The sequence below is a fragment of the Geotrypetes seraphini genome, chromosome 7 (genome assembly GCF_902459505.1).
Source record: "Geotrypetes seraphini chromosome 7, aGeoSer1.1, whole genome shotgun sequence".
Taxonomy (NCBI): Eukaryota; Metazoa; Chordata; class Amphibia; order Gymnophiona; family Dermophiidae; genus Geotrypetes; species Geotrypetes seraphini.
The window spans coordinates 169,875,877-169,900,393 of record NC_047090.1 but is presented as its reverse complement, the minus strand read 5'-3'; the positions used below and the strand labels follow the sequence as shown (position 1 = coordinate 169,900,393).

Here is a 24,517-nt window from a genome sequence, read left to right as displayed (position 1 = left end):
GTGGTTGCGGTAGAAGTATGGTTTGATCAGTCTCAGCTGTCTTAAGCTGTAGGTTGGATATTTGGGCGCATACGAGTGTGGAGTCTAGTAGGATTCCTAGTCTCAAACTACATCATGCAAAAATTTTCAGCTAGATCTCTACTGGTTCGAAACTTACAAACGGCTGAATTGAGGTCACCTTCAGAGTGCCACACTCCACATAACACAAAACAACTACTTTGTTCAGGCACTGCAGCCCAACAAAACCTGTTAGGGAACTGAATTTTGTTTTGGATTGGTACACCCCTAGTACTAAGTTCCTGTGCAAAATTTGGAACGTAAGATGAGCTTGCCTCCCTTTTTATAAGCCAGCAAACAATGTGAAAAAAATGTTACAATAAGAAATTGACCCCCCTCTTTTACTAAGGCGCACTAGCCAAATTAGCGTGCACTAAATGCTAACGTGTCCATTATATTCTATGGATGCATTAGCATTTAGCATGCGCTAAATCGGCTAGCGCCTTAGTAAAAGGATCCCTTAAAGTCTACTTTGACTCCTCATTGCTTCTGACCTATACTTTGATTCAGACCATAACTGGGCCAGTAATCATGGCCCATGATGTACATCTAGGATTTGCACTAGGAAGCTTTGCAGCCAATGGAAGCAAAGATCTAACGAGAAAGATGTGATGTTACTTTTTTATGCAAATTTTCACCATTTTTGGATGCAAATAACTCTATTGTGTAGTTTTTAATTTTTTTATGTCATTTGAAAGAGCATCTTTTTTGCCACAAGTCACCCTGTTTCATCTTGGAGCCAGCCTTGCTTTGATCAGAATTAAGGTCCCAAAAACATGCATCATTTGAATGTGTTGATACGCTATGTTATACAGAGCCATCTTTGGCATCCTATTGTGTAACACGCAAATGAGCTAGAAATGTGACATTTTACAATGCAGCTAAGCTTGTTGTGCTTATCATACTTTAAGCATATGACATTTTTGCTCAGATGTATTTTCCTAAATTAGTCGTCAAAGTTGTTGCCAAGAGGTATAAAGCTAACTAACCCTAAGGTTTTCTGCTGCATTAATGGGGTCATCACCACCAGAATCAGATTGAGAATCTTTCCACTTCTTCCAACTTTGCATCAAGGTCTTGATACAAAGTGGACAAAGTTTTTGACCTGTTTTAAAGCCTTGTTTTATCATAACTTTGATGATAAATTGTAGTAAGGTCAATTAACTGTGATTCTACTTCCTGAAGGGGTTATAGCAGGATCTCTGTAGAAATTCAGATTTGGTCAGAATCAACGTTTCATGGTGAGAACAAATACTAGATGTGTCTTTTTATTAATTCTTAATCTTCTGAAGAGTAATTGTTGATGGAAATTAACCCACTTTGACCAGAAGAAAAATCTGCCATCTCTGTCCAATCTCTCTCCTTTTGCTTCCCTCCCTCCCATTGTTCCCCTACTCTCTTCTCCTGCAACTAACAGGGTAGATAGGGTCACAGAAAGAAGATGGATGTCGAATGTGGAAAGAGATGAAATGCCTGATGAATAGGGAGACCCTGGCAAGAGAGTTAAGAGAAAACAGAGGAAAGAAGAAACCAGAGACTGGGACCAACACAATTAGAAAAATAAAATGACCAGACAACAAGGTAGAAAAAATAATTTTATTTTCTGTTTATGGACTAGATCAGGGGTTTCCAACCCAGTCCCTGAGACCTAACTAGCCAGTCAAGTTTTCAGGATACCCACAGTTTGTTTTCTTTTGGATTGCTCCTTCTTCTGTGGAATATTGGGTTTTCTTATTTCGTGCTTCATAGTACCCACAATGAATATGCATGTGAGAGATCTGAATATAACAGAGATAATGCAAGCAAATTGATCTCATACATATTCATTGTGGGTATCCTGAAAACCTGACTGGCTAGGTAAGTCATGAGGGCTAGGCTAAAAACCTCTGGATGATTTTGTCAGTTTTTGGAATGTAAACCATAGCCATTGTTAGACATGACTGGGGACCATGAGAAAACTTCACTCATTGTGGTAGTAAATCTTACTGTTTGGGATGGGCCACCCTTGACGTATGCAACAGTTACATTACTTATTCCTCGAAGCAACAGCTTCAGCAGTTCTTACCTTGTGTACTACTACTACTACTATTATTATTATTATTAATTATTTCTAGAGCGATGTCAAGACATACACAGCACTGTAAAGAGTAAAAAAGGAGACAATAAGTTTTTCGAGAAAGGACTATCTAGGGCAGCGATGGCGAACCTATGGCACGCGTGCCAGCTGTGGCACGCGAAGGCCTTGCAGCTGGCACACGGGAAGGTCCGCAATAGAGAGCTGCACGGGAACGGGGCTGGATGTACTAAGTCGCGCGGCTTTTCTCCCTACCTGCTCTGCTTGCAGCACAGAGCCGAACGGAAGTCTTCCCGACGTCAGCGCTGACGTCGGAGGGAGGGAGGGCTGACGTCGGGAAGACTTCCGTTCGGCTCTGTACTGCAGGCAGGGTAGGTAAGGAGGAGTAGCCTCGCGGCTACCAAGGGAGGGGGGCGGTCCGCCCTGCCCCGTGTGCAGCACAGCTGGCCAGGTCCCCTTACTTTTGTGGCGCTAACCCGACCGACAGGGCCGCCATCAGGGCAGGCGGGCGCAACGCCCAGCAAATGTAGATGCCCGCCCGACTGTCATCTGCCGAATCCTGCTGCCGCCACTGCTTAATACGCAGCCTGAAGAGCCGCCGAAAAACCCGCCGGACTTTAAACAAAGAAAACCCCCAGCAAGCGACTTGAACCCGGCTTCCCTCCGAAACCGGAAGTTACGTCGGGGGGGGGGGGGGTGGTAGAGAAGAGAGCCGGCACAGACCATTAGAGCCCCGGAGCATGCGGGAGATAGGCCAGCCACGGAGGGAAGCTTACTTGCTCTTGCTTACTTCGGGCCTTTCTCGCTGCCGGGTCCTGCCTACTTTCTGTTTCTGTGAAGGCAGGACCCGGCAACGAGAAAGGCCCAAAGTAAGCAAGAGCAGCAAGTTGTAAACTTCCCTCTGTCGCTGCCCTTTGGGAGATAGGTCAGCGACCAAGGGAAACTTGCAACTTGCCTTTGTCTGTAGCGAATCTGCCGGGTGTGTGAGACGGGGGGGGGGGAATGGGAGGAGTAATGCTGCTGCACCCAATTAGGGGGGAGGGGGAAGAGAAATGCTGCTTCTGCTGTACCCAATTGGGGGGGGAGAGAAATGCTGATGATACTGCTGTACTCAGTGGGGGGAGGGGGAAGAGAAATACTGCTGTACCAAATTGGGGAGAGAGAGGGAAGGAGGGAGAAGGAAGATCAGGAAAAGGAGGAAAGAGATGCAAAGACCATGGGACGGAGGGAAAGGAGATACCATACCATGGAGTGGAAGAGAGAGATGTCAGGGCATATGGGGGGGGAAGCAGGGTCAGATTAAAGGGTAGGCCCTGTAGGCACAGGCCTAGGGCCCAAAATAGTCAGGGGGGCCTGCCAGTGCTGTGCTTTGGGGCCTCACCCTTGCTGGATTCGCTGGCAGCAGCAGCAGCCTCATCATCATCCCGGGCGAATCCCAACCCGATCCGACCCTCCTATCTCTCTCTCCTTCCCTCATCAGTGACGTGCCAGAGGGAATCACGGCAGGAGAAAGTCCTGAAGCAGCCTGTTTAGAGTCTCGTGATGGGAGGGAGGGAGAGTTAGGAGGGTCGTGGGGGGGAGAGTAGCAGTCTGCCCCGGGTGTTCGACCTGGCGTCATGAACTTCTTCGGCTAGCATCAGCATTTACAATTCACTGCTGTTGCCAGCTTCAGGCCTTCCTCTCCGCCGGGTCCTGCCTACTTCTGTTTCCATGAAGGCAGGACCCGACAGAGAAGAAGGCCCAAAGCTGGCAACAGCAGCAAATTGTGAATGCTGCTGCCTGAAGAAGTTCATGACGTCAGGTCATGGGTGACAGAAGGAGGAAAGGGAGCAGAGGGGGAGAGACTTGCTGCACCCAACTGGAGGGAGAAAGAAGATGAGGGAGGGAATGGAATGAGATGCCAGGGATTGGAGGGAAGGGAGGGAGGAAGAGATGCCAGGGCATGGAGGGAAGGAGGAAAGTATGCCAGACCAAGGGAAAAGGAAGGAGGAGAAGACAAAGCATGGAGGGGGAGGGAGAGATGGAAGAAAAGGAAAGGAGTGAGATGCTAGAGAATCAGGGAAGGGAAGATACCAGACTATGGGGTGCGAAGGAAAGAAAGGAGAAGAGAGAGATGCCAGAGCATAGGGGACGGGATGGTGACAGAGAGAGAAAAATGGAGAGGTGGCAGAGCTAAAATCAATCATGTACAAAGGAGAAGAGAAGGGGCACAGGATAGACAGTTTATTGAAGGAGCATAAAAAGAGGGAAGATGCCATATGGAACGGGGAGAGGGCAGACAGTGGATGGAAGGGGCTGATGCTGTATGGAAGACAGAGCGGACAGAAGCTGGCTAGAAAGAAGAGTGAAGACAAGATGATTAAAGCAAAAACGACAAAAGATAGAAAAAATTGTTTTGTTGCTTTACGTAGAATCAAGTAGTATTGTATCTATTGATTAAAGTTTATAAATAGGAAATAGAAATAAGGCAGTTTTTTGGTAACTAAACCCCTTTCCTCAGGTCAGGACAGGATACCATAACAGCAGGGGTGCCCAAATGGTCGAGTGCGATCGACCAGTAGATCGCAAAGGCAATGTGAGTCAATCGCGTTGCCTTGGCAATCTTTTTCTTCCTGCCTCCCTGAGCCAGGCCAGGCACGTAGAAGCGCCGGACTCACAAGACTTCACTTCCGACGTCAATTCTGACGTCAGAGAGGAAGTTCTGGGCCAGCCAATCGCTGCCTGGCTGGCTTGGAACTTCCTCTCCGTCGTTAGAATTGACATCAGAGGTGAAGTCTTGAGAGTCCGGCACTTGTACATTCCTGGCCTGGCTCATGGAAGCAGGGAGAAATCGGCATGGTGGCTTAGGGGGTAGGGAAAGAATCGGGGAAGTGGAGAAATTGGCGCGATGGCTTGGGGGGGGCGGGGGGAGAGAGAAAGAAAGAGACAGAAAGAAAAGGGGAGGGGCAGAAAGAAAAAATTATTGGATTTATAGTCAGAAGAAGGAAGTGCAAACAGAGACTCATGAAATCACCAGACAAAAAGATAGGAAAAATGATTTTCAGTTTAGTGATTTCAGTTTATTTTCAGTTTAGTGATCAAAATGTGTCTGTTTAGAGAATTTATATCTGCAATAGCGGTTTTTAGCGCAGGGAGCCTATGAGCATCGAGAGCAGCACAGGGCATTCAGTGCATCTCCCTGCTCTAAAAACTGCTATTGCGATTTAGTAAAAAGGGAGGGGGTATATTTGTCTATTTTTGTATAATTGTTCCTGAAGTGACATTGCATAGAATCGTCTGACTTGACCTCTTTGAAAACCCACGGAATATAAATGATAATTAACATTTTCTCTGCATACAGTGTGCTTTGTGGTTTTTTTTTAAAATTTTATTGTTGGTAGATCATTTTGACTTGGTCATTTTAAAAGTAGCTCGCAAGCCCAAAAAGTGTGGGCACCCCTGCTGTAGAAGCAAGGGCAAAGTGGAAATGTCCAATCAAGATGGTGCACAAAAACAGTGTCTTTCAACTCATCTGATAAATCCAATGGTCTTTATTAATCCAAAACAAAATCGTACATCCAAAGCAACTCAATGACTCGACATGATCACGTTTCGGCCATCCGGCCTGCATCAGGAGTCTTAGAAGTCTTTGGGTAGCAAGTAGTCTTTAAATGGCAAATGGTCAAAAGTGAAACAATCATACCATTGCTCCAAGTCTGTAAATGCTGCAAAACCACACAACCTCATGTTCTTTACAGATTTTACTAACCACTTTAATGTACTAAACAAAAAATTGCAAGGCATGGGAAAAACAGCAGAAAGCATGTTTAGTAACATCAAAGCTTTTGAGAGAAAATTGCATGTTTTTGAAAAAGACCTTGAGAGTGGACAGCTAAAATATTTTCCCAACCTAAAAATACATTTGGATAATTCTACAACATTTGTGGACAGTCATAAAAAACACCAGGAAATCCACAAAGCATATTCCACCATTGTAGCCGAAGCAAAGGAAAATTTTAGTAAAAGATTTTCTCAGTTCCGTAAGATGGAGACAACCCTTCCCCAGAAAAGTCCACATTTGAAGATCTTGATCTTTCCTGCTTACAGTGGTTGGATATTCAAAATTTGGAAATGGAGCTACTGGAATTTCAAGAAAGCTCTATCTGGAAAAGTAAATTCAATGACCTGCGTGCGGCTCTTGAACGTATTGAGTGTGAAAGGGTGACAAATGAAATCACTGCTAGCAGTTCTGAAAATGAAATCCTAAAAGCGTGGAATTCTCTGCCAGACAATTTTAAGTCCATGAAAGCACTTGGGATTGCTCTTCTTACTTTGTTTGGGTCATCCTATGCTTGTGAGCAGCTGTTTTCGGCTTTGAATCATATAAAATCTGATGCTAGAAACAGATTAATGGATGACATGAGTGCTGCATGTGTTGCTCCGAAATTAACGCACTATGAGCCAAGGATTGACAAGTTATCAGCATGCATGCAACAACAAAAATCACATTAATTTTTTTCAGAGCATGCCCAATGCATATGTTTACATGAAGCAGTATTTTCAGTTTGCAGTTAAGACACTTTCTAAGTTATTTAAATATTATTTAAAGACGTTATTTAAAAAAGGGACTTTACATGGCCCTGTTGTATTCCAATCTGGAATTTCCAATAAAAACGGTTGGTTTAATTGAAAGCTCTTTTGTTTTCTTTACATCATATTATTAGAAATGTAATGATTTAACTATTTTCTAATTTGATTGTAAATTTTACAAAAAAACATGTATAGACTCTTTGGGAATACACACCGAGTTTTGACACAGTTAACAGTTTTAAGAAGTTTATCTTTTTTTTTACTCAGGATACATTTGACATGTTATGTGAATAATACATTTAAAATATATTGTGTAACTGAATCAAATTCTTCCTAAATTCATTAAATTGAATGAAATCATTAAAACATTATAGATTGCCAATAAATTGAAATGAAAACCAAAGGATTGTGAATCAAATTAATTCTCTGACAATACAAAGATTCCAACCTTTAAAAATGATGTTACATAGTTCAGGCAACTTTATAAAGAGTTTTTAGATACTAAAATCTTGTTATTAAGGTTTAATTGACGTGCTGGCACTTTGAGGAAATTCTTTGGTTTTGTGCGGCAGTTTGGGCACTCGGGCTCAAAAAGGTTAGCCATCACTGATCTAGGGTAAGTTGCACAAACTTGAAGATGTCCGACATGTTCTCCCTGGATAGCACATATATTTTTGCACACAGCCTATTTGACTACACTCTGATGCACAGTTGTCTGCATCTGCTCCTTTGATTTTACTTTTGTTTTCTTTACTTTGTTTTTGCTTCGCTAGGAAGCTGTTTTATCATGCACCCACACTTTTTCCATGAAGAAATTTCTTATGTTACTGCTGAGTCTGTCCCCTTTTAGAAGGATTTTAGAGTCAAGTCCAGTCCTTTTTAGACATTTCCATTTTCAGCCAGTCGTAATACATTCATTTATAATAATAATTTAAAAAGCTATAGGTATTAATGCTACTAGACATATGTTGACATTAATTAGTACAGGGCTGGCACGTACATCGGGCCGAGACAGTGTTCTTCACCGCCATTCCGTGTTATGATCAATGCAGCATTATCTTTGGGCCAGCTCCTTCTTCCTCACTGCCGTAGTACACAAAGCCGAGGGCAGTGGCTCCTAGTACTATTAGGTTTTGGTCCTGTATTTGCATAGGGGTTATCTGTGTTCTGGTAGGAATGAATCTTGAGAAGCATACAGTGTGCTTTGTGTAGTTTAATTTTGTGGTTAACCATTATGGGCTTCTTTTACAAAGGCGCACTAAACATAGAAAGATGACGGCAGATAAGGGCTATAGCCCATCTAGTCTGCCCACACTGTTGACCCACCCTTTTAAGTTTACTTACCCCCTTGATTATAGTTATACTGCCATTCTATTGACCCGCTCTTTCAGGTCTATACCCCACTGACCCTATTCTTTTGCTTGACCCTCGTAGGGATCCCACATAGGTATCCCATTTGTTCTTGAAGTCTGGGATGCTGCTGGCTTTGATCACCTGGGGCCTTAACGCGCGGAATAGTGCTCACTAAATTGTCATGTGCGCTAGCCACTACCACCTCCTTTTGAGCAGGCGGTAGATTTTTGGCTAGCGCACGCTATAGCACATGCTAATCCGGTGCGTGCATTAAAAATGCTAGCACACCTTTGAAAAAGGAGCCCCATGTGTTGTTAATAAGATCATACTGTGTGTATATATGAAAAATGAATGAAAAAATTGTGTTACAATTAGTACTATTATAGGGCGGGATCTAGGGCGGACATAGGCAGGGTCTGGCCCAAGACTTAGCCAACTGTTCTTCAACTGCCAGTCCGCGGTGCCAGTCCACAAAATAATTATTTTATTTCCACTGGTCCATAGGTGTAAAAAGGTTGAAGAACACTGAATTAGTACACATATATGATAGCAAAAAAAATAGTAAACATTCATATTTTCTGTTCAGTATTCTCTTTTGTGACTGTAAAACTCATTCGCTGGTTGTCCAGCCCTCTTCACTGTAACATGTTGATATTATGTTTCTAACTAATTGTACTCTGTAATCACCGACTGCTCAGTGACATCTTCCCTATTTGTATTCTGTAATTTGCGGATTGTCCAGCTCTCTTCACTGTAAACTGCCTAGAAGTCGCAAGATTGTGGCGGTATAGAAAAAAATAAAGTTATTATAATTATAATATATAGTCCTGAACAATAAATAATATAGCTCGTATGGGAAAGGAGGAAAAGAATTCTCATTTCCTGTACAGGAAGACTATTGTAAGCAACAAATTTGTAAGATACAGCATTCTATCTACTCGTGATGCTGCAAAATCACGTTCAAATTCTTAAGCAACATCGGACACAAATAAAATGTCACCTGAACTGCCATTCTGACAAGGCAGACCTAGCGAAGATGCGTCAATGCTGAGATACTGCGTTCAATTTCTGGGCAAATGGACATTTTGGGCTTCCCTCCATATCATATCACATCATTTTCTTGTTATTTGTTCATTTAACGTGTATGATTCGCGCCTACAGAGAAACATGACTGCCCCGCACTGTGACATCTTGACTGCTGCGCTTACCCATTTGTCCAAGGGAACCTGTGCCAGGGAGCCCGTGCCTTGGTAGAGGTCCAGGGTGAGCTGCTCCAGGCTCAGCTTCTCCTGCAGGAAGTGGCCCAGATACCTCTGCAGCAGGTACCTGCAAGCCCTCTTCTTGATCGACTCCGAGAACGGCCACGGCATTTCCGCCCGCGGCCCGCCTTTGACTCTCGGCTACCTGGGCTGAACGTTCATGCAACAGCCTCGTGCCCCCGCCTCCGCGCTCGTGGCCTAGCTCGGTGTAAACAAGGCTGTCATGAGTTCCCAGTCACAGCCGCCAAGGTATTTGGAGGGGGCGGAGGATAAACCAAACAGCGTCAGGTCAGGGACGAGACTGAGGGCGCGAGGCCCCGAGCCCCCCACCACCACCACAGCACGCGCAGCTGCCGCTACACAGGCCTCAAACGGCGCTTCCCCGAAAACATTCCGTGCGGCCGCCGACGGCAGCCACTCAGACCAGCACCTGGGTCCGAAGAGGAGGAGCTGAGCAAAGCCAGGCCCACCGCAGACGAGCGGCGTTCTAGCGTACGGCCGGGATCGCTGGCTTGGACCCAACGGAAGTGACGACCGCAGCCGCGGTGCACAGAGCCGGAAGTGAAGGTGGGCGCGCGACGGGTTGGAACTTGGGAGGCCGCGGGACAGCTGGAGGTTCAGGTAAAAAAATGCCGGTGCTGCTGGCGACGGTGGTTGCTTTAGTCACCCGCGGATCGGTTAAAAAAGCGGAGGCGCTTTTGTTTTCTAAACGAAAGGATGGGGCCCTTCTTGGTTCTGCGGCGTGCCAGGCCAAGGCTTTCTTGTTCCTATCTCCTAAAGACTTCTACTTCCCGTTGGTAACTCTTTAACCCGACATTTTTATTACCTTAAAAATTTTAAGTCATCGCTTATTTTATTCCTTCAAATTTTGAATGTAATTCTTGTTTTAGTTTGGATGTAATCCGCCTTGAACCGCAAGGTAATGGCGGAATAGAAATCACTAATGTAATGTAATTTCTCTGCTTGCTTGCACTTAGCTGCTCAGCTGTAGCTTTTGAATGTGTTGACCACGACATCCATTGGGAAAGGGGAATGAGGCGCAGGCGAGATTAAAGCAGCTCGTTCGTGTTGATGGTCCGGGGCGGTAAAGCAGCTTTCGGATGCAAAGGGTGTACAGTAGGCTTGACAAGTGGGCTCCTTCCCTGCCTTCACCGTAACGTTTGCACTGCAGAAGGCATTATCTACATTTGTCAGCTCCTTGTGTCACTGGGCAGTGCCTCGGGTTTTCCTTCCTGTTCTCCAAAAACAGTACTTCACAGCATGTTTACTTATAGCTTTTTACTTATTCATTGGTCTCCAGAAGTGCCAGTATTAGCCAATTGATTGGAGTGGCCAAATACTACGTGGCACTAGCCTCCTCATCAGATCGTTGTGTTTTATATAAAGTACTTTAGTGCTTCAATACTTCAGTGTATAAATAATTAATCTTTCAACTTATCTTTTTTTCCTTTTTCTGAGTTTTTTCTTTGTCAGTAATTATCGGGAAGGGCCCTGTCATTCCGACATGTTTCGCCCGAAGGCTGTATCAAGAAAAAAAGTCCCCCCCCCCCTTCTACTTTAGCTCCACACCATCCCAATTATTGGCAATTTTGTCGGGTTTTCCTTCTGCATGCTACTTGAGAAGGTGTATTTTCATCTGCTCTGCATCTGATTTATTATTGTTATATATATATTTTAATACTACTACTGTTAATTATTTCTGTAGAGCTAATAATTTATATTCTGCATATCCTAATGCATGAACCAACTCCACTACTTTTAATTGAGAGCACTATCACCACGGAAGAAAAAGCCTCAGGTTCTATTACAGGCAGAGCAGAACGCTCAAACCTCCACCTCACACATCATTGGCAAAAAACTTCCGTAGGTGATGTGCAGTGCCACAACCTTTGTCGGTGCAGGACTAAAACAATTACTCTAACTAACGTACTGAGTGTTAATGAAATATAGCCAACATTTCACAGTAAAAACCGTTTCTTCAGGGCTTATCCAATACGTTTTATAAGTTGCTTGCGTTTGTACTCCTGCTCCCACAAGCAACTTATAAAACGTATTGGACAAGTGAAAATCCATAAGCCTTGAAGAAACGTTTTTTACTGTGAAATGTTGGCTATATTTCATTAACACTCAGTACGTTAGTTAGAGTAGTTGTTTTAGTCCTGCACCAACACAGGTTGTGGCACTGTACATCACTTACGGAAGTTTTTTGCCAATGATGTGGGAGGTGGAGATTTGAGCGTTCTGCTCTGCCCATAATAGAACCTGAGGCTTTTTCTTCCGTAGTGATAGTGCTCTCAATTAAAAGTAGTGGAGTTGGATCATAAATTATTATTTATTACCCACTTTCATTGAATTGAATAGTATTCCGCATATCCTACAATTTTATGCGGATTACAAATTATTCGGGCACTCAAGCATTATTCCCTAACTGTTCTGGCAGGCTCCCATTTACCTGGGGCAATGGTGGTTAAGGGACTTGCCCATGGTTAGAAGGAGCACTGAGGGATTTGAACCCATAACCTCAGGGTGCCAAGGCTGTAGCTCTAACCACTACACCACATTCTCCCATTTTTGGATTTTTGTATTTATGTATTTTAGATTATTTTAATATTCTATATAGATATGAGGAACAAGATGAGGAAACTCAAGAACTTATAGGTTACCAAGCATTAAAGTCCTGTATGTTTAAGCAAATATTAGATTTTAAATCACTTACCCCTTCTTTTAAAAAGTGTTTTTAGCACTGGCCATCACAGTAACAGCTCCAACGCCCATAGAATTCCTATGAGCATCCAAGCTGTTACCACTGCGGCTAGTGCTAAAAACTAGCACAGCTTTGTAAAGGAGGGGGTTAGAGCAGGAAACATGTTGGATTTAATTTTTCTGGGGCAAGAAATTTAGAGAAGATTATGTCAACCTCCCCAACAGGAAAAAGAGTAGAATGGTCTAACTATGTGTTAATAAGTTTTATACTACAGAATTGTAATGTCATGCTAGATGGGAAGGAAAGAAATTAGATAAAGATTACTGTATATACTCAAATATAAGTCGAGAACCCCATTATTTCCCCCCAAAAGGAGGAAAAATGGTTGGCTTGAATATAAGATGGGCTGCTGAATATTCAAATGTCCTGCCCTGCCAGGATCTGCACCCAGCGCCCTCTCCCTCCCCTGTCAGGCTCTGCACCCAGCCCCCTTTCCTCCGTGCCAGGCTCTGCACCCTGTCCCTCCCTTCCATGTCCATTGTACCTCCTCTCTGCCAATATTCTGTATGCCGCCGCTACTTCCGTATGACCCACATACCTGGAATACCTGGTGGTTCAGAGGTGTAGCGGACAGGAGTGAGCTTTCCAAGGTCCTGCTCTGCTGCTGCAAGTTCTGGTGGTTCAGCTGTACTGAGCAAGAGTGCACTTCCCACGCTGCTGCTCGGTGCTGAGCGGCTTCCTGAATGGTTCCCGAGAATTCTCGCGAGACCTGCGCTAAAAACCAGTTCTGCAGTTTTGTAAAAAGGTGGGGGTATTTCTCATGTGTTTGACCATATTAAGATTGAAGAAAATATTGAGTACATTCTACATTTGGTACAATTAGAAAATAAGCAATAACTTTCTTAGCAGGATTATAGTCTCCTAACAAAGTAAAACAGTGTTTTCCTGTTTTCAAATATGTACTTTGATTTGAATTTATTTATTTATTTAATACAGAGGATGGAGATAGATTACAACCCCATTGATTTGCCAATTAACAGTGATTTTGAAGAAGACTCAGAAGTTAAAGACTTGGTGGGAACTGATGTGAAGGACATGAGATTAGAAGCAGAAGCTGTAGTGAATGATGTTCTTTTTGCTGTCCGAAATATGTTTGTTTCAAAACTCCTACCATGTGCTGAGGATGTGGCATATATCAATGTGGAGATCAGAGAAGGAAACAGATACTGCCTGGAACTCACCGAAGCAGGACTTAAGGTAAAAGTATTTCTGCATAAATCCTTACGCATAATTCTTGGTGATATTGCATTTTTTAAATTTCAGTTACTATTAAAAATGTTTGCTATAATATACACCAACATATTTTTACTGTGTATTTATATTTCATTATGTTGTGCATTCTTTATTTTAAAATATTCTTTATTTTCAGGGATTTTTAAAATATTCTTATTTTCAGGGATTCTTTATTTTAAAATATCTAGTCATTATGTTGTCAGACTTTCATCATAGCGGGCTTCTTGACCTCCTGAAAAGGCAAAGGAGACTTAGGGCTCCTTTTACTAAACTAGCGCACGCATGAAATTACTGCGCGCTAAACCACATGGTACGCTTATATAATAACGCCAGCTCAATGCTGGTGTTAAGGTCTAGCACACACAGCAATTTAGCACACGCTATTCCGCGCATTAAGGCCCTAATGCACTTTAATAAAAGGAACCCTAAATATAAGCAAAAGATTCAAAAGCAGTGTTCTCCCCAGAAATTTTTTCCAGCCGGGTGGCATGAAAAAGTAGCCGGGTGGGGCGGGATGGGAAAATTTGGTGATGGGGAAAATGAAAAGATCCTTTTACTAAGGCTTGCTAGCCATTTTAACACACACTAAACGCTAACGTGTCCATTATAGTTTATGGATGCATTATCTAAAACAGCTAGCACGCCTTAGTAAAAAGATCACTAAATGTGCACTATTTTTATTAGTTAATTGTTATTAATTATTTTCCAATGCTCACTGTGACTTTCTTTTTTAAGGTTTGACAAATAGGCAGGACCTGGCAGCGAGTTGTAAGCTTCCATCCGTCGTTGAATTGTCTCCTGCCTTAGCCCGTAGCGAACTCATGCTTCGGGGCTCTAAGGTGTGCATGCCAGCTTCCCTTCTCTTCTCCCCCCCCTCTCGGACGTAACTTCTGGTTTCGGAGGGAAGAGAAAGGAAGCTGGCATGCACACCTTAGAGCCCCGAAGCATGAGTTTGCATCTCCAAGCCGGTGAGAGGTGGTTTTTTGGGGGGAATTTTTTAAGTTGAGCGGCTACAGCAGCAGGATTTCCGATAGATGACAGCCGGGCGGTCATCTAAATTAGGCGGGCAGAGCGCCCGGCTAAAAGGCCCTGGGGAGAACACTGCAAAAGTGTTATGCTCTTGTAATTGTCAGTTCTTGCATTAACTGAGTTTAGAAATAATAGGTGAGATTACTATTTCAAAATAGCTTACAAGTGCAAATTACATATCTTTTTATGATTCTTCTAATTTATTTGATAGGATGAATGACTAGGTTTTAGCATTTTGCTGTTTTTATCGTGCAGGTGGTGGGCTGTGCATTTGACCATGTAGATGAAAATTCAGAAGCTCCATACCATGAGACAGTCTACTCTTTATTGGACTCTCTTAGCCCAGCCTATCGTGAAGCATTTGGAAATGCACTGCTACAGAGACTGGAAGCATTGAAAAGGGATGGCCAGTGCTGACCCATTCTATTGGAATGAGCTGTAATTTTCATTGCAAATGTCTGTCGCTGATATGAACTCTTTGAGTCTGAAACTCTTAAGGCTTCACCAACAAATGCAGCATGAACTGTATCTTAAATTTCAGCCTGTGCTTCTCATTCACAGCACAAGTTAGCCGTAATGTGTTATGTTGCAGTTATTGCTAATTTCTGGATTACTGACCTGGATTTAAGCATAAAATAATGCATTTCTGTGCATCCACAGTAATAGTATATATATATATACATGGTACACTGAAAATAATTTGTTTAAATCATAAAATGTCTTCAGATAATGTGATTATTTTTTAGATATCAAAAACAGACTGCACCTTCCCCCTTCTTTTACTAACGCAGAGCTTGGGTTTTAGCGCCGGCAGCGGTGGTAACTCCTCCGAAGCTCATAGAATGAGTGTCGGAGCTATGATAAAAGCTGGTGCTAAAACCCATGCTATGTGTTAGTAAAAGAGGGGGGGCTAGTATTTTACTACCAGTAATATTCTTTGAGTGGAATATACCAGCTATATAACTTTCTTCTGCATGTTGAATTCCAGTTTCTTGGTGATTTTATTAACTAGTATTTAGCTTTTGAATACATGCCAGAATTAATGGGTGCTGATGAATTATTGCTGGGTTACATGTTAAAAACTGTATTTAGGGAAATTTGATGAAGTATTTCCAGATTATTCATAGATCTTTTTGTTCTATTAACCTTGTTTCATGTTCTTTATTCTGAAAATGCACTTGTCACCATGTTTGCATATTTTTTTTAACAGTTTAAGGCAGGCTCTTAAAAAGGTGCACTACCGAACCGCCCATAGGAATAGAATGGACAACTTGGCAGCACACCTTTGTAAAATGACCTGTAATAGAGCAGTGGTATAAAAATTACCGTATTTGCTGGCTTATAGGACACACTTTTTCCCCCTCAAAATACCCTTAAAATAAAGGGTGCATCTTATACACTGATAATCTGTTCCCTGTCCATCCTGCCTCCTGTGCCACTGGAATCCGTGGCGGTCCAGAGATGTAGCAGGCAGGAGCAATCTTTCTGCATACTTGCCCCGCTGCTAACCCCGTCAGTGGTGGCTGCCGTGAGATCAAGTTTCTTCAGCCGCTGAGCGGCACCACACTTTGTGGCGCTCCTGCTCGGCGCTGAGTGGCTTCCTGACTGACTCCCATGAATTCTCACGAATTGTGAGAATTTGCGGGAGTCAGTCAGGAAGCCACTCAACGCTGAGCAGGTGCACCAAAGCGCGCGCCTGCTCAGTGCCGCTCAGCAGCTGAAGAAACTTGATCTCATGGCAGCCACTGCTGACTGGGTTAGCAGCGGGGTAGGTATGCAGAAAGTTCACTCCTGCCCACTGGACCACCAGGGATTCCAGCGCCACAGGAGGTAGGACGGGCAGGGAAGGAGGGCTTTGAGCAGTGTCTGGCAGGGAAGGGGCTGGATGCAGTTAGAGCCTGACAGGGAAGGGGGCACTGTACAGAAGTATGAGTATTTTTTTTTCTTAAAAACTGTTTTAAAAAAGGGGGGTGCATCTTATATGTTGGTGTGTCCTATATACCAGCAAATACGGTATATAAAATAATTTAATACAAAATTAGAACATATTAACATTACAATGGTCTTCCTCCCCTTCTCTCTCCTAGATTTTAGGATACCATACAGAATCATTTCAATAGCTCTCTAGTGTGTTTAACTGAGATTCATCTGATGCCACATTGACCAGACTAATATATCAGCCACTAGAAAGGAAGGCATTGATCTGAATCTTTTAAATGAGAAAACACACAAAAATGCCTTTCCAGAGTCCCCATCTGCTTTCAAGTGAAGAGGGTAGTAGCTGCTTTAAAACACACTATTTTCTGATTTGATTTCAGAGGAAGAATAAATAATGAAAGATTTTAAGATCCCTTCCTCTGAGCCAGTTCCTGTCATGTAAATTAAATCATATCCTAGATACTTGTAATTATCACCATGTGCTAGCTTCCCTTTTATGCATGCAGCATAAAAAGCATCAACAACTGAAGGGGTGGTTTTTGGGGTTTGTTGGGTTTTTGTTTTTGTTTTTTGAATGATGAGCAATTATGATAGGTGAGAAAAATCTATTCAAAATAACATATCGCTGGATGAAATGGTCGGTATGAAGTCAATTACCAAGCGAACAGATACTTTAAGGATTTTATATTTTGATAGTAGTTAGGATGACTGTTCAGATATGAATTTATCATTGAGCCAAGCACAAAAATAACCATCATTTTCTTCAGTAAATGCATCTTTTTGAAAAGTTTGACATTCCTTTTTTTTTAAGGCTTATGATTTTTAATGATTTGCTTAATAGTAAATTCTTTGCTGTTACCTTTATATCTAGTGAAAGTCATAATTACATTGTGCATCTCTTAAAATAATCAGACGATGTTATGTTCATTTAATGTGTTTGTAAACCATACAAAGCATAAACGTTTAAACAGAAATTGCAGTTCATTTTGTAAGAAGTGCATTATCTGTAAGAATGTATTTTACTAAGTATTTCCATGATGCTTTAGATGTATATTGAATGGAAACTTTTTTTGATCTTCCTATTGTTTGTAGTACTTTAAGTGATGTTGAATTCTACATTATTTTAAAATAGATCTAGATGTACAGGCAGTAAATTGTCTGGAGAAAAAAATGTTAAATCCCCGAAAATGCTATTTCATAGATGGTTATAAAAAAATAGACACTTGAAATAAATATATTTTAGATCATGCTGTTGCAGTAGTCTTTTGTGTAAAAATGTTTTATTAGTTAATGCTGTGACTAAATGTTTTAATTTCTTTCTCTCTAGGCAATATGCACTAGTAAAAGCTTTAGCTGATGTACATTTTTCTATTTTTTTTAAAGTTCATTCAAAAATGTGACCTACCACTATATAGAAGTATCGACATAGCAGTTTACAATATTCATTATTTATTTATTCAGATTTATTAACTGCCTTAATGAAGAGATTCTCTCAAGGTAGTAGTATACAGCAGATACATGTAGGCCCGTATTCTCTATAGGGCGCTGATCTCGGTCGTAACCATTCGCATGTCAATCACACAACAGCACTGTAGAGAGAATAGCGCTTCTGTGAAAGATAGGCACCAGAAATGTAGGCCAGGATTTTCTAGGCCTACATTTCTGGGGTCTATCTTTGTTAAGAATCACATCTACATAGGCACTTTAAGCTGCCTAACACCACTTCCAAATTTAGCTACACCTATAGTGGCATTAGGTAGTCTAAAGCACCTACAGAGCTGCAATTCCGGTGCTGATTTTTTTTAGGTGCCAATAGGCATCTTGAAACTCAGCTAAAAATGTTGTTTGAAAAGCATTTTTTTACTGAGCTTGGGCGCTTACCGGCACCTAAAAAATCAACGCCAATTAGAGAATTCAGGCCTTGATGTTTAATTTACAATTTTTATAACAATAGTAAAAATGACTAAATATAAGTATAAATACAATGTATTTATTCAATTTTCTATACAGTTCTCCCAGGGGAGCTGGGAACGGTTTACATTAATTTATTCAGGTACTCAAGCATTTTTCCCTGTCTGTCCTGGTGGGCTCACAGTCTATCTCAGGGCTGCCCAAGTCTGGTCCTCGAGATCTACTGGCAGGCCAGGTTTTCAGGATATCCACAATGAACATGCATGAGAGAGATGTGCATACCAAGAAGGCAGTGCAGGCAAATCTCTCTCATGAATATTCATTGTGGATATCCTGAAAACCTGGCCTGCCAGTAGATTTCGAGGACCGGACTTGGACAGCCCTGATCTATCTAATGTACCTGGGGCACTGGGGAGATTAAGTGACTTGCCCAGGGTCACAAGGAGCAGCGTGGGTTTGAACCCACAACCTCAGGGAGTTGAGGCTGTAGCTTTAACCACTGCACCACACTCTCCCCAACTCAATAAGGGTTCCTTTTACAAAGCCACGATAGCGATGCTTCCATGGTAAATGCATTGAAGCCTATTCAATTCCTATGGGCTTTGGTGCATTTGCTGTGGGAGAATCGCTACTGCAGTGTTGTAAAAGGGGGCCTTAAATGAGGTGAACTTGAAAACAGCAAACTGAAACCTAATAATAGGTGTAGCATTAAACAGTATCAAAAATATATACATTAACAGCATTGAATTTCAAATAGAGTATGAAGGAGTCTATAGGATATTGCCACTTCCCCTTAACCCTTTAATTGGCAGATGGTGAAACTTAAGGTTAAACGAGAGCAACAGTGACAATATTTTGCTGGCATGTGGAATTAATGCAATCGTTCTGTAATTGTTACAGACCTTGGCATCATCTTTCATCAGTATAGGTATGAACAGTGGTCTTTTGGTTGGCCATGTGTTTTCCTTTCAAATCTGTTTCAATAAGTGCAGCTTACAAGATGATGATTATGATAAGAGGAAATGGGATAGAGAGAGTGATAAACCAGAATGGTGATTTTATAATACAAAAATTAATATTTTAAATATTGTCCTGTGAGAAATTGGAAGCTAATGTTCTTTCAGTAAAGGAATGATATTATCCCATTTTCATGCCCCTGTATCAATTTTATTGTTGTGTTTTGAAAAAAACAGAAGATGTTAGAGGTAGTCAAGTGGATTTCTTTAAGTAGGGAATTGCAGTAATCAATATTAATTATTACTGTGGGAAGAATCAGTGTTGTCAATGCCTTACTAGAAAATAGAGGAATCATTGAACAGATTATTTGTAATTTTAAATACAAATGTTTCTGATATCTAGGATACATTTCAAGTTCATTTTCAAGTACTGCCCCAGAATTTTTTAAAGATGATACCTGTGTAAGTGAGGACCCAGATATAGATGAAGGTAGAGAGTATTAGAAACATGATGGCAGATAAAGGCTAAATGGACCATTAAATCTGCCCATCCGCAGCAACCATTATCTCTTCGTCTCTCTAAGAAATCCCACGTGACTGTCCCAGGCTTTCAATATCATTCCTTTCGTTTTCTCTGGATTCAACTTCATCCTATTCTGAGATAGACAGTTTATCAAGCTTAAAGGGTAAAGGAAGTTATATTATGTATATCCTGAATATCCAAGTTTGGCAAATGTTGAAAATCACCTACATATGCAAAGGGCTATTAATGCCAGCAGCACAGATATAAAATATTAAATGTGGGTGGCAATAGTGAATCCAGGAGTATTCCACATGTAAACTAAATTGGCTGAATCTTTATATTCCAAAAATTAATACCAGAAGACTGCTATTTCCAGAACAGTAAATGCTGCTATAAGCTATTTAGAACAGAGTTTGAACCTTTTCTTACAGTGTGTACTTTTTTTTTTTTTTTGCATAAGCCAGTAATTAACTCTGTCCTCTAAAACAATGGCATATTATTTTAATATGGTTTTTTTTAAAGAATGATTTTAGGACTGTCCTTTAATTTTAATGTAGTTCCTTTCTTGGGATTTTCTTTTATGTAATTGTAACATAGTAAATGATGGCAGATAAAGACCTGAGCGGTCCATTCAGCCTGCCCATTAGTCAGTGGCATACCTAGCATATGTTATGAAGACACAGATATATTGAAAAACCAATGTATGTGAACCAACACTTTCAATTGTCGACTGCTGTGTTGTTAGGACATTAAAAGATAACGTTTTGCTAAAACACAGTGAAGCAGGTGTCACCTCGCTGTTCAATCAAAAAGAAGGAAAAAGCCTCAGAAAAGGCCCTCCCACCACCACAAAACGTGGAATTCAAGGTGGTTAGACGGTAACCTCACAGGCAAAACCTTCAAAAATGAATGGTGCGAGCAAAGAACTTATGCTTCACTTGTGTAATAATAAAGATAGAGGAATAAAGCCACTTATCTTAAACTGATCGGCACACCGACGGAGGCCAGCGTTTCACCGACTAGCTGCATCAGGGTGTGACCCGACCGATCAGTCTTGTGGCCGGCTCCCTCCTCCTCACAGCCATAGTGCGCACGGAGCCGCGTGCAGCGACCCACACCTCATCCAGAAGCATTCCCTCTGCCTAGCATATGTGACACCCGGGGCCCATCATTTTTTGGCAACCCCCCCCCCCATCTGTACGAAAAATATGATTTTTAGTAACAAGCCACATGTCACACATGAGTACCTAGGAAAAGGCAGCATCTTATATATTGCAGTGAGCAGTACATCAATACACCCATTGTAAAACTAAACAAGCCAGACCAGTACAGATCAATCCTACACCATCAAGCCTAACAGAAAACTATGTCTTTCGAACACACAGAACACAGAAAACACCTTCACCTAGTATGGAATATGTCATCACAAACTAACCCCTCCCCCTTTTACAAAACTGTAGTGTGGATTTTAGCCACGGTGGTAACAGCTCTGACGCTCATAGAATTCTGAGCATCAGAGCTGCTACCATCACGGCTGGCGCTAAAAAACGCTCCACAGTTTTGTAAAAGGGGGGATAAAATAGAAATACATAGACAAATGTTAAATTGAACCAGCAAGAAGCTGGACTCTGCATAAAATGCAACACCACAGAAACAGTGACATATGTCTCCTAAAGCAATAAATAAATAGAAAAATTATGTTCTTTGTCTTCTCTGGTTTCTGCTTTCCTCATCTTCTTGTTACTCTCTTCCTTCCATCCACTGTCTGCCATATCTCTGCCCCTCCCTATATGGCATCTTCTCTCCTATGTCTCCCCCTTTCATCTCTCCTCTAGACATCCCCCCCTTTGGTCTGGCATCCATCGTCTTCTCTCTGTTCCCTCATGGTCTGGCATCTTTCTCCTTTCATCTCTTTTTCCCTCCCCCCTGAGGTTTTTAGCATCTCTCTCTTCTCATTTCCTCCGCTCAGATCTAATATCTCTGTCTCCTTCCCTGTTCTCTGGCATATCAATATCTCTCTCTCCTCTCTCTTCCCTTTCCTTCTTTGGTCTTCCTTCTTTATTTTCTGCCTCCGTTTAAATTAAATTCTTTCTTACTATGCAGTCCTCAGTTTCCCTCTTTTCACTGTCTATTCACAGCATGCCATCCCTTTCCTTCACCCCTCCACTATCTCACTAACTCTATCTTCTTCCCCCATCCAGCATATGTCCTTTTTCTTTATCCCTCCTTCCATCCAGTATGTGTTCTCTTTCTCCACTTCCATTCAGCATTTGCTCTCCCTTCTCCCCACTTCCATCATCTGACCTCTTCTCTCTCCCCTTCCATCATCTGCCCCCTTCTCTCAATCTCTCCATCCACCACAGGCCCATCTTTCTCCCTTCCTCACCTTTCTGATTTTGGCAACAAGATCTGCAACGCCCCCCCCCCCCCCCCCGGACAACAGCTCCCCCCCTCCCGGACAACAGGCCCGGTCCGACAAACGTCCCTGCCCTGTGACCGGCGATGTCTAAACTGCCTTCTTACAGCAGCCGGAGCGTTGTAGTTGCATATAGCTGCTGTAAAGGTCGTCTCTGATGCAACTTCCAGTTGTGTCAGAGATGACTTTTACGACAGCCATACTCAGCTTCAACACTCTAGCTCAGGGGTGCCCACACTTTTTGGGCTTGCGAGCTACTTTTTAAAATGATCAAGTCAAAATGATCTACCAACAATAAAATTAAAAATAAACAAAGCACACTGTACGCTGAGAAAATGTTAATTATCATTCCTGTTCAGGGTTTTTTTCAAAGAGGTCAAGGCAGATGACTCTATGCACTGTCACCTCAGGAACAACCATACAAAAATAGACAAATATACCCCCTTCCTTTTTACTAAACCACAATAGCAGTTTTTAATGCAGGGAGCTGTGCTGAATGCCCAGGGTTGCTCTCGACGCTCATAGGCTCCCTGCACTAAAAACTGCTATTGTGGTTTAGTAAAAGGGGGCCATAGTGCAAAATATAGACAGCAGATATAAAATTCAGACACATTTTGATCACTAAATTTAAAATAAAATCATTTTTCCTACCTTGTCTGGTGATTTCATGAGTCTCTGACTGCACTTTCTTCTTCTGACTGTGCATCCAATCTTTCTTCCCTTCTTTCAGCCTGTATGCTTCCTCTCCTCCAGGCCTCATTCCCTCCCCCAACTTTTTTCTTCCTCTCTCCCTGCCCTTTCTTTCTTCCTTTTTTTTTTTTCTCTCTTCATGCCCCCTTTCTTTCTGTTTCCCTTCAGTCTCCCTGCCTGCCCCCTTTCTTTCTTTCTCCCTGCTCTCCACCAAGCCACTGCTGCCACCATCGGGAACAGGCCCCAAAGCCACCACCGCGGCTGCCCCAAGCTCTCTCTGCTTCCCTGCATCGGGCCAACCAGCATTCCTCTCCCCAACGTCAATTCTGCCATCGGAGAGGAAGTTCCGGCCAGCCAGGCAGCGATTGGCTGGCCCGAACTTCCTCTCCAACAGCAGCCTTAGGGGGGGGGTGCACAGCCAGCCAGGTCCAGAAAATGGTCGATCGTCAAGGCAAAGTGAGTCTATCACGGAGCCCGGGATGGGCTCCGTGTTCGACTCACTTTGCCTTGGCGATCGACCATTTTCCGGACCTGGCCGGCTGTGTACCCCCCCTAAGGCTGTACCCGGGGTTGGCCGCCCCCCTCTTTGGTATACCACTGCCATTAGTTATTCTCATTAGAGATACATGATTAAGTTAACTTGTCTCTTCTTTGATATTTCTGAGCCATAGACTAAAGTCCACCTGGTAATGTCCTAGGTTCCAACTGCTGAAGTTACTGTCCAAGCTCACTCCAGCCTATCCAACCATCTTGTTTGCAGGATATCTATTATAAATTCTGGCCAATGGGAGGTCACGTGACACTATGAGCGAGTGAAGACGTCTCCTCGCTCGCTCCGGGGCTGCCCGATTTACCGTTCTTAACTCGCGGGACAAAAGTTACTTTCCGACGCTAGTGCTGCTCCCGGATCGGTGTGTCGCCTTATGGACAAATATATAACGCGATCCCAGGACTCCATGACGACCAAATCAACCCGAAAGGAGCGTGAACGTGTGCGACCTGTGGAGTCCAAGATGGCGTCGAGCCCTACAGCAGCGGTCTCTCATCTTACTGAGACCACGCTGGGGGATATTAAGGAGGCGATAGCACAGGTCCTGGGTCCCAAAATGGAACTTCTTTCTACACAAATTTCAAATATTGAAAATTTATTATCGGCAGCAGCGGTCCGCACCGCTGAATTAGAACAGCGGGTCTCAACGCTGGAGGACTCCTCGGTGACTAGAGATACAGATCTATCCACGTTGCAGGCCCAAGTTTCTTTGCAGGCAGAAAAACTGGATGACCTGGAGAATCGCTCCCGTCGCTCTAACTTGAGGCTTATGGGCATTCCTGAGACAATCACGGATCGCCTTTTGCTGGATACTCTGGAGCGCTGGCTACAGGACGAACTACCTCTCCCACCCTCTTTGGGCTCCCTGAGATTGGAGCGGGCTCACCGATTGGGATCCAGACCGGGCTTGGAGACTCGCCCGAGGGTGGTTATTCTTAAGCTGTTAAACTTTCGTCACAAGGTGGAACTTTTACAACAATATAAAGCCAAACGGGATGCGCTCACCTATAATGGCACCCCGGTCCGCATAAGCCAGGACTTCTCGGTGGCTTTACAGGAAAAGAGAAAGCCGTACTACCCGCTCTGCACTAAACTGGCTGAGCTTAAACGAAGGTTCCAGTTTAACTACCCTGCTCTGCTTCGAGTTCAACATAATGGAGTCTGGAAATCTTTCCAATCACCTGATGCAGCGGCA

General features: G+C 42.8%; 2 protein-coding genes across 6 annotated transcripts in view; one reads left to right on the top strand and one right to left on the bottom strand.

Annotated features, from left to right (window-relative positions):
* The window catches only part of ATG2B (autophagy related 2B), a 253,132-nt gene extending 243,674 nt beyond the window's left edge, over positions 1 to 9,458 (bottom strand). For both annotated transcript variants that reach the window (XM_033950876.1, XM_033950877.1), the window contains exon 1: positions 9,262 to 9,458. In XM_033950876.1, coding sequence (XP_033806767.1) covers positions 9,262 to 9,423 — 162 coding nt within the window. In that variant the 5' untranslated portion in view covers positions 9,424 to 9,458. The remainder of the gene's footprint in view (positions 1 to 9,261) is intronic.
* A 292-nt stretch (positions 9,459 to 9,750) lies between these two features.
* On the top strand, positions 9,751 to 17,524 carry GSKIP (GSK3B interacting protein). 4 transcript variants are annotated; one of them, XM_033950881.1, is made up of 3 exons: positions 9,751 to 9,879; positions 13,013 to 13,273; positions 14,594 to 17,524. In XM_033950881.1, the coding sequence occupies exons 2-3, from the start codon at positions 13,016 to 13,018 to the stop codon at positions 14,753 to 14,755; spliced, it is 420 nt and encodes a 139-aa protein (XP_033806772.1). In that variant the 5' UTR covers positions 9,751 to 9,879; positions 13,013 to 13,015; the 3' UTR covers positions 14,756 to 17,524. The 4 variants fall into 4 exon arrangements, with proteins under 4 accessions (XP_033806772.1, XP_033806770.1, XP_033806769.1 ...); XM_033950879.1 differs by having other exon boundaries at positions 9,789 to 9,933; XM_033950878.1 differs by lacking the exon at positions 9,751 to 9,879 and adding an exon at positions 9,957 to 10,109.
* The last annotated feature ends 6,993 nt before the right edge of the window (positions 17,525 to 24,517 follow it).

Coding starts and splice junctions, on each gene's coding strand:
- GSKIP (XM_033950881.1), top strand. CDS start 13,016: ATGGAGATAGATTACAACCCCATTGATTTGCCAATTAACAGTGATTTT. Junction 13,274..14,593: donor TCACCGAAGCAGGACTTAAG/GTAAAAGTATTT, acceptor TTTATCGTGCAG/GTGGTGGGCTGTGCATTTGA.